The sequence below is a fragment of the Sinocyclocheilus rhinocerous genome, unplaced genomic scaffold (genome assembly GCF_001515625.1).
Source record: "Sinocyclocheilus rhinocerous isolate Xijiao unplaced genomic scaffold, SAMN03320098_v1.1 scaffold1396, whole genome shotgun sequence".
In the NCBI taxonomy this organism is placed as follows: Eukaryota; Metazoa; Chordata; class Actinopteri; order Cypriniformes; family Cyprinidae; genus Sinocyclocheilus; species Sinocyclocheilus rhinocerous.
Window position 1 is genome coordinate 641,188 of NW_015629497.1, and position 9,866 is coordinate 651,053.

General features: G+C 34.4%; 1 protein-coding gene across 1 annotated transcript in view; it reads left to right on the forward strand.

Annotated features, from left to right (window-relative positions):
• Positions 1-9,866, forward strand: part of LOC107738914 (neogenin-like) — an 84,636-nt gene that overhangs the window by 65,130 nt on the left and 9,640 nt on the right. The window contains exons 8-11 of the mRNA XM_016550838.1: positions 1,180-1,334; positions 3,022-3,170; positions 3,491-3,629; positions 8,452-8,501. Of these exons, the coding sequence (XP_016406324.1) occupies positions 1,180-1,334; positions 3,022-3,170; positions 3,491-3,629; positions 8,452-8,501 (493 nt within the window). The remainder of the gene's footprint in view (positions 1-1,179; positions 1,335-3,021; positions 3,171-3,490; positions 3,630-8,451; positions 8,502-9,866) is intronic.

Consider the following 9,866-nt stretch of genomic DNA (forward strand, 5'->3'; position numbering starts at 1 on the left):
ATATTGATAATAATATTTCTTGAGCACCAAATCAGAATGTTTTCTGAAGGATCATGTGACACTGAAGACTGGAGTAACAGCTGCTTTGCCAGCACAGGAATAAATCATTTAAAAAATATATATATATTAAAATAGAAAACTATTTTAAATTGTAATGATATTTCACAATATTAGTGCCTTTACTGTATTTTTGATCAAATAAATGCAACCTTGGTGAGCATAAGAGACATCTTTCAAAAACATAAAAAAGGACCTAGTTTGAAAGGTATTGTACCTGCAATTTATTTATTTATTTATATTTTAGGTGCATCTTACAAAAACTGTAAAGAATATCTGTTTAATCCTAATATCAAAAGAATGAAATGTAGAAATGATATTTTGTTTAAGAAAAATTAAGCTTGTTTTTCATTATCCCCCAATCCCCCATCTCACTACCTGGAAAAAAAAAAAATCTGGACTACTACTATAATTAATATATTATAATTAATAATAATAGTAATGTAATTGCTGACATTACTGGAATATATTATTTCACATTTAACTCGTAAATTACTTGTTGTAATGCCTTTAATGCATATTTAAGTAAATACATTTATTATTATTTATGTTACCATTTAAAAAATTACTTTTAAAAATATTGCATTACAGTAAAGAGAATCTAATGAGAATCACTATTGAGTATAATGACAATTACAAAAAAAAAACATGAGGTAGAAATACAGATGCATTATGGTAATAAGATTTTTTTTGTGCTTCCTTGTCAATAAAAATATCATTATTAATGCAAAATAAAAAATTATTTGCACAAAATTGGCTTACGTTTTAGGCAAATAAATAAATATAATATTTTATATAAAATGAAATATATACAGTACTTACATAATTATGTAATAAAAATGTAATAAATTTAATTTTGACTGTAGTGAAATGTAATCCAGACATGTTTTCACGACGTTCACCCTCCAAGAAGCCTTTAATTATGCATGCTATTGATGATTGTATTCTGTTGTTTTTGTTGCCATTATTTTAAGGCACATGTTGTTCTTATTAATATTTATAATGCCATTCTGTATGAGCTGTTATTGACTACAGAAAAATAAGAGAAGCTTTGAACCAACGAATCAGCAGTCAGCTCCTGTTTCAGTCTCATATCACGTTTGTTTCTCTGATGCTGTATAGGGAGAGGATAGTGAACACCAGCCGTCCAGGAGAAATGCAAGTCACCATTCAGAACCTCATGCCAGACACCAAGTACTCCTTCCGCGTGGTGGCCCACAACAGGAACGGCCCTGGAGAGAGCTCAGCGCCTCTGAGGGTCGCCACCCAGCCTGAAGGTAAGATCTCCACTTCCTGTTAACATACTTTTTCAACCAGAATGTGTTCAAAATTAGATTTATGGACTAATTAAAATCTGATGTTTACTGACTTAACACAGTTGCATTACGAATTAAGCTCTAATGGCTATAATGCATGAAATCAAGCTTGCGTAGCTAGTGTCTCACATGCTTTTTAAGAATATGTTTTGGGCCTATGAGATTACGCTGAACATTTTCTCTGGAGGTTTTCTTTCCCAAAACCTCCCCAATGCCTCCATGTCAGTTTAAAATCTCATTATATAGGTAAGCACAAGTAAACATCTGCTGGCTTTTAAGCAAATACTACACCTCTTGAACATCGCTGAAGGTATATGGCCAGACTCCATCAACATGAAACATTATCAGCCCAGACACAGCACAGGAGAAGCGGTTTCTGGGTCAGACTTGCTCCTCTGTGCGTCCTTGGCTCTGACTGCTAAAGTTATCTTTTAATAATCTTTTGTTGTGATTTAAAGTACACATATTTTGATGTGTTGACTAACATACAAAAGCACATGAAAAGTATTTGATTATGATTTGAACAGTAGTGTGTTATTCAGTATTACTGTTTAAAGGTGATATGTTTTAAATGTGTACTAAATTGCAACAAATCTGTAATTACAAATATATTTAAATGCATCAAATACAAGTTTCACTAGAAATAGCATTAAAGTATATTTGAATTTATCATAAATGCTTGTCAGTAATTTTGGCAGTACACATTACTGCCCATATTTCGAAGACAGTATAAGTAATTATGAAATTGCATATGAAGATGTACAAAAAGCTCTCTAAAGTTCAGCTAATTGCATTTATGGTAATATGAATTTAAACTATAATACATTTTCATGTAATTGCAATTAACATGCAGTTCAGTTCGCAATTAAGCATTTTCTATTCTAAGTATATTATTTCTGTAATACATACTTGTTTTAAAATAATGCCAAAGTGTGCTTTTTTTCACAGTGGTGGTCACTCTATGCTTTTGTTTAATGAAAACGAGCAGCATGAACATTATTCATAATTTCTTCTTTTGGGTTACATGGTACATGTAGTAAATTATGAAAGAATCCATTTTTGGTGAACTATTCCTTCAACACCAGGATTCTCCAGTGGGATTGTTCCTGTAATAAGTGTATTGTGGGTCGCTTTGGATAAAAGTGTCTGCTAAATGACTACATGCTAACTTATTTACAAATTGGCCAGTTGTTTTATGTCCATACTATTTAAATTATACTATATTTCATTTAATGTAGAGCTCAGTTTAGATTGGCCCTACATGATGACTCCCTGAAGGCATGTCAGTTGTGAGCGTGTTAGAAAAACAACAGATTTAACGGACACTCATCGGAGCCTATAATTGAATGTAATGATTCATGACCCTAGCAAGTAAACAAAAGTTAAGCAACATAGAATCTCATTTCCATTCTCTCCGCTCTGCTAAGGAAATTAAATAACGTCAGTCTTGCAGTTTGAGCTGGCGTGTGTTAGTCTGTTTTCTGCCATGCCACTGTCATATGCTCAGCCGAGAAGAGATAGCTCTCTCTATTCGAGAGATTTCATTTCCTCTATTCGAAAAACAGTGATAGACAAAAAAGGTGCCAGTAATAAAACAAAACAAGACAAAACATAACATTTCTGATTTTATTTTCTTCCTATTTAATAGTCCAGGTACCTGGTCCTGCTCCAAACTTACAGGCAGTGGTCACATCCCCCAGCACAGTGAGTCTCAGCTGGGACATGCCCCTCACAGGCAATGGCGAGATCCAAAACTACAAAATCTACTACATGGAGAAGGGCATGGACAGTGAGCAGGTAAAAGCATCTTCACCCAGCCTCTGTAATATCATGGATAAAAGCATTGTGATATTTGATAATGCATGTGAAATGTTCATGGTGGAGAACAGATCCTGAGCACAAGCTTTTGTATATTTTTATACTAGATTTTGTTTATTTTTATATTAGTGAAAACTTCTAGCCCAATTCCAAATATAAAGATTCATGTATATGTTGTTTTTTATAATATTCATATTAGTAACTACATTTTCATGTATTCCTTTAGCGGATGGTTTTATCCAAGGCTTCCTAGTGAGGAGTGTATAAATATTTGTAAAAATCTCTCTCTTTTCTATCAGGATCTGGATGTGAGCACACTGTCCTACACCATGACTGGACTGAAGAAGTTCACAGAGTACAGTTTCAGAGTGGTGGCCTATAACAAGCATGGACCTGGAGTGTCCACCGAGGACATATCCGTGCGCACATACTGTGATGGTACTTATAATAAATCTTGTCTTTTTGTTTTGTTTTGCTAGTCAGTTTCCTCCATTCTGCCCCAAACCCCTGCACTTTTTTGCTCCTCAAAATAATCACAATAAGGGGTCTCCTACAAGAACTCAACTAGGCAATAAACAAAATCAGCAGTAAGCCAACTATCATCTATATCCCTGTTGTAGTTACATCAACAGAGCAATATCACCAGGGTCCAAAATTAACTTTATGCCACACTTGTCAGTTGTGAGTGAATTGACCTGTCAGTGAAATAAAAAAATATATATAAAATTGCTGGGCATAAAAATGTTACCACCCATGAAACTTTATTCTGTAGTTATTACTGTATACTTCAACTGGGGACTCGTGAGCTTCTAGCCACCTGTTAAAAGTCTTATGCTCACTGTAAAATTATTCTTCCTAGGCCATTTTTCTTACAGTTTCTGTGAGATGGTGTCAATTACCTTTTCTAAATTGTGTTGGTGAAAATGGCATTAAAATGCCATGATGTAGTGCTATGAGATATGTGAACTTGGACCACAAAACCAGTCATAAGGGTCAATTTTTCGAAATTGAGATTTATACATCATCTGAAAGCTGAAATAAGCTCTCCATTAATGTGTGGTTTGTTAGGATAGGACAATATTTGGCCGAGATACAACTATTTGAAAATCTGGAATCTGAGGGTGCAAAAAAATCAAAATATTGAGAAAATCGCCTTTAAAGTTGTCCAAATGAAGTTCTTAGCAATGCATATTACTAATCAAAAATTAAGTTTGAATACATTTACAGTTGGAAATTCACAAAACATCTTTATGGAACATGATCTTTACTTAATATCTTAATCATTTTTGGCATAAAATAAAAATCAATAATTTTGACCCATACAATGTATTTTTGGCTATTGCTACAAATATACCCCAGCGACTTAAGACTGGTTTTGTGGTGCAGGATCACATATATGAAAGAAGCCATGGACAGTGGTGAAATGTACAGTTTAGTAGTCAGTATATATAAATATTTGGCCGCTCAATGCTGGTATTGACCAGAATCAGAATCCAGTCCACCAGAGAGCCATTTAAGACCAAACACTACAGACAAATCCATTGTTCATTCAGGCTCTGCTCAGTTTTGAGATGTTGTCTTCTTTCAGTCTAGTGGAAAGAAAATATCCAAAATGTACATTCATTTGTTATGTCATTACACTTTATCTATTTGTGTCTGTGGATTTCAGTTACAATACTTATCTTTAAAGGCTATTTTCTCAAAATGAGTTTTTTTCTCATGCAATGAGCCTGAAATCTAGACTTCAGTAGGACTTACATACACAAAACTTGACAGTTTTGTTCCTGTCTATATTCTGAAGGTTTTTACTGAAGGGTTTGCACATATAACATTCACATAATTTAACATTAATTTAACATTTCAGGCTGTATTTTCTAATTTATGGAGCAATAAAAAGAGAGATCCCACCAGTAAAAGCCTTTAACTCTAATATGTCAGCAAAAAAAATTAACCAGGTTTTATGCAATATTCAGTTTATTGTTCTAGAAATATATGCAAATTAGTGTATATTTAATTAGATAATGCAACATTTGCATATTTGAACATAACATTACAGAAAACTTGTAAAAAAAAAAAAATTGTCTTAAAGGCTTCATTTGCCCCAAAAATTTAAATTTTGTGATCATTTTCTTACCATGTTCAAGTTGTTCCAAACCTGTATGAGTTTATTTCTTCTGTTGATTACAAAAGAAGATATTTTGAAGAATGTAGGTAATTAAACAGTTGACGGTAGCCATTGACTTGCATTGTACTGTATACTGTGGAAATCAATGGCTACTGTCAACTATTTGGTTACCAAAATTCTTCAAAATTTCTTAGAATTTTCATTTTGGGGTGAACTATCCCTTTAATGTGTTGTGAATAATAAACTGGGGAAACATTAACATTAGTTAAACATTTGAGCCTGTTCACCTCAGTGCCTTGCCTTAAAGGTGACATATCATGAAAATCTGACTTTTCCAGGTTTTAAGTGCTATAATCAGGTCCCCAGTGCATCTACCAACCAAGGAAACGTGAAAAAGATTAACCCAGTAACGATGTTTTGGGAAGCCTTTTTCTGCAAGCGTCTGAAAAAACGAGCGTGTCAGATTTCGCTCCCTTGGTGACGTGGCAAAGGGATCTCATTATAATATTACCGCCCCTTAATCTGTAAGTTTACACGCATGGCACCGTTATTGTGTTTTCACAAGCGACCACAGTGTACTAGTTCTAATGCCATGGCGAAAGTTTGAGCAAAACAACACTCGTATGGTTTAAAATGCATTATTTCAACGCGATAAACATCAGAACCAAAACAGATGTTTAGCAGGTACGAGCTGTAATGGCGCAGCTCTATTCTGGAAAAGGGGGCGGGGAGCAGCAGCTCATTTGCATTTAAAGAGACAGTCACAAAAAACAGTGCGTTTCTGCTTCCACTCAAAATAGGCATTTTCATTCAGATATAATAACTGTGGAACTGAGATAAAGTGATATCTCTCTGTCATTTGAGATGCCAGAGATGCGTGATCAGAGTTTGAAAAGTGATTCATGTAAGACACCAAATGCAGTTTATTTTAGAGCTCGAGCATGAAAGGTGGTTCAGGGTAACCAAAACTGGATGAATGTATTTAAACAGTTGTTGCAAACATGTGGCGAAGTGGCTAGAACTTGCTGGTTGTTTGTTGCTGGTCCAAGCCCCTGTGGAACCCAAAAGGAGAGGTTTTGAGGAGCATTCATGCTGCTCTTCCCCGTACAATGAAAGTATAGTGACCAGAGACTGTCATGTTCCAGAAAGGACATAAAAGCACCAAAAAGGAAGTTCGTACTATTTGTAGGTTATATTTCAAGCCATATGGTCACTTTATGGTGATTTTTAGCAAATAATGACCTATATTTTAGCCTGTTTCTCATATAAAACAATTTTTTGATGGCATTTTGTAATTTTTGGGGTCTTGATAGTCCCTGCATTTGTGAAAAAAAGTTGTGCTTAATTGTATTGAATGTGCACTTGTAGTGTATTTCAAATCTTAAAAATATATTTTTAAAAAGCTTGCACTTGCAGATAATATAATATTAATACAAATAAAAGGCCTCTTATGTGTACTTAAAGAGAATACACTTTCACACTAAAGTACATTTTTAAAAAGTGCACTTTGTAATAATGTCAAATTAAAAGTTCTACTTTAAAGTACATTTTAATCATTATCTTTTAATAATCTTTTGTTGTGATTTAAAGTTCACATATTTTGATGTGTTGACTAACATACAAAAGCACATGAAAAGTATTTGATTATAATTTGAACATTAGTGTGTTATTCAGTATTACTGTTTAAAGTTAATATGTTTTAAATGTGTACTAAATTGCAACAAATCTGTAATTACAAATATATTTAAATGCATCAAATACAAGTTTCACTAGAAATAGCATTAAAGTATATTTGAATTTATCATAAATGCTTGTCAGTAATTTTGGCAGTACACATTACTGCCCATATTTCGAAGACAGTATAAGTAATTATGAAATTGCATATGAAGATGTACAAAAAGCTCTCTAAAGTTCAGCTAATTGCATTTATGGTAATATGAATTTAAACTATAATACATTTTCATGTAATTGCAATTAACATGCAGTTCAGTTCGCAATTAAGCATTTTCTATTCTAAGTATATTATTTCTGTAATACATACTTGTTTTAAAATAATGCCAAAGTGTGCTTTTTTTCACAGTGGTGGTCACTCTATGCTTTTGTTTAATGAAAACGAGCAGCATGAACATTTTTCATAATTTCTTCTTTTGGGTTACATGGTACATGTAGTAAATTATGAAAGAATCCATTTTTGGTGAACTATTCCTTCAACACCAGGATTCTCCAGTGGGATTGTTCCTGTAATAAGTGTATTGTGGGTCGCTTTGGATAAAAGTGTCTGCTAAATGACTACATGCTAACTTATTTACAAATTGGCCAGTTGTTTTATGTCCATACTATTTAAATTATACTATATTTCATTTAATGTAGAGCTCAGTTTAGATTGGCCCTACATGATGACTCCCTGAAGGCATGTCAGTTGTGAGCGTGTTAGAAAAACAACAGATTTAACGGACACTCATCGGAGCCTATAATTGAATGTAATGATTCATGACCCTAGCAAGTAAACAAAAGTTAAGCAACATAGAATCTCATTTCCATTCTCTCCGCTCTGCTAAGGAAATTAAATAACGTCAGTCTTGCAGTTTGAGCTGGCGTGTGTTAGTCTGTTTTCTGCCATGCCACTGTCATATGCTCAGCCGAGAAGAGATAGCTCTCTCTATTCGAGAGATTTCATTTCCTCTATTCGAAAAACAGTGATAGACAAAAAAGGTGCCAGTAATAAAACAAAACAAGACAAAACATAACATTTCTGATTTTATTTTCTTCCTATTTAATAGTCCAGGTACCTGGTCCTGCTCCAAACTTACAGGCAGTGGTCACATCCCCCAGCACAGTGAGTCTCAGTACGAGCTGTAATGGCGCAGCTCTATTCTGGAAAAGGGGGCGGGGAGCAGCAGCTCATTTGCATTTAAAGAGACAGGCACAAAAAACAGCGTGTTTCTGCTTCCACTCAAAATAGGCATTTTCAAAATGATATAATAAATGATCTGTGGAGTATTTTGAGCTGAAACTTCACAGACACATTCTGGGGATACCAGAGACTTACATTACATATTGTAAAAAGGGGCATAATATGTCTACTTTAATAAAAGCTGAGGATATGTGAACTAATACTCTTCTCCCTCTGTTCAGTCCCCAGTGCTCCGCCACAGAACATGACGTTTGAAGTGCTGAACTCTAAGGTAAGGCTGTATGACTGCCAGGTTGTATGGGCTCGGGCCGTGTGCCACCAGCTGCTGCTGGGTAAAGTCTACAGTAGTTCTGCTAAAGGCGCTCATCTGTTGCTGTGATTTAACTGCGATGAGCAGCACATCTGTGCTCGGCTAGAATACTGTCACAGAGCTTTACATCCTCATTCATTCTTCCTCTGTGTTCACCTCCCCGTCTTTCTCGAGATACAATTTATATTTGTCTAGCTGCCGGGGAATACGAGTCTTCCTCCTGTTGTTTTTATTCATGAGTCTGTTTATGTTTCTAGTCATATGTAGACAAGTGTCTTGGGCTGCAATAATGCATTTAGCACTTTTATTTCATCGTATTTGCTAGGGCAAGCATGACTTTTGCTTTTGCACATCCTTGGAATTTCAACAAACCCCAGAGCCAAAGTATTAAAGTCACCGTGAAATCAAAACTGACAATTCTTATTTATTTATTTTGGAATATATTATGGCTGGATTGTTAATCGGGCATTTTCCCGGTGGGCCGACGCACATAAGGGGCCGACAGAATTTTTTTTATTTTTTTGCCAAGGACCATCACGCAGGGACAGCGAGCAGCCAGTGGCCCATTGGTTTGTCTCCTGTATTGACAGCGTAACAACACTTTTTAATAAAACGTAAATTCGTCCCCCATGATTTTTTTGGCCAAGTCAAGTGTGTTCATAGAGGTTTCCTGGGCCAATGCAAATAAATCTAGATTTAAATTAAAAAAGACACGATATTGTCGGACCTGATGTTTTATTCTTATCCCAAAAACCTAGATGCACTGATACATATCTACACTACCAGTTAAAAAATTTGAACAGTAAGATTTTTTTTTTTTTTTTAAGAATTCTCTTCTGCTCACCAAGCCTGCATTTATTTGCTCCAAAGTACAGCAAAAGCAGTAATATTTTTACTATTTAAAATAACTGCTGTCTATTTTAATATATTTTAAAATGTAATTTATTCCTGTGATCAAAGCTACATTTTCAGCAGTTGAGTACATGTTTTTCAGGATTCTTTGATGAATAGAAAGATCCAACGATCAGCATTTATCTGAAATGAAAAGCTTTTGTAACATTATACACTATACCATTCAAAAGCTTGGAGTCAGTATAATTTTTATTTATTTATTTTTTTTTTTGGGGGGGGGACAGATAAATGCTGGCAGTGGTATAAATGCTATTAAGAACAGATAAATGCTGTTCTTCTGAACTTTCTATTCGTCAAAGAAACCTGAAAAATTTCTACTCAGCTGTTTTCAACATAATAATAATAATAAATGCTTTTTGAGCAGCAAATCAGAAAATTAGAATGATTTCTGAAGGATCATGTTACACTGAAGAC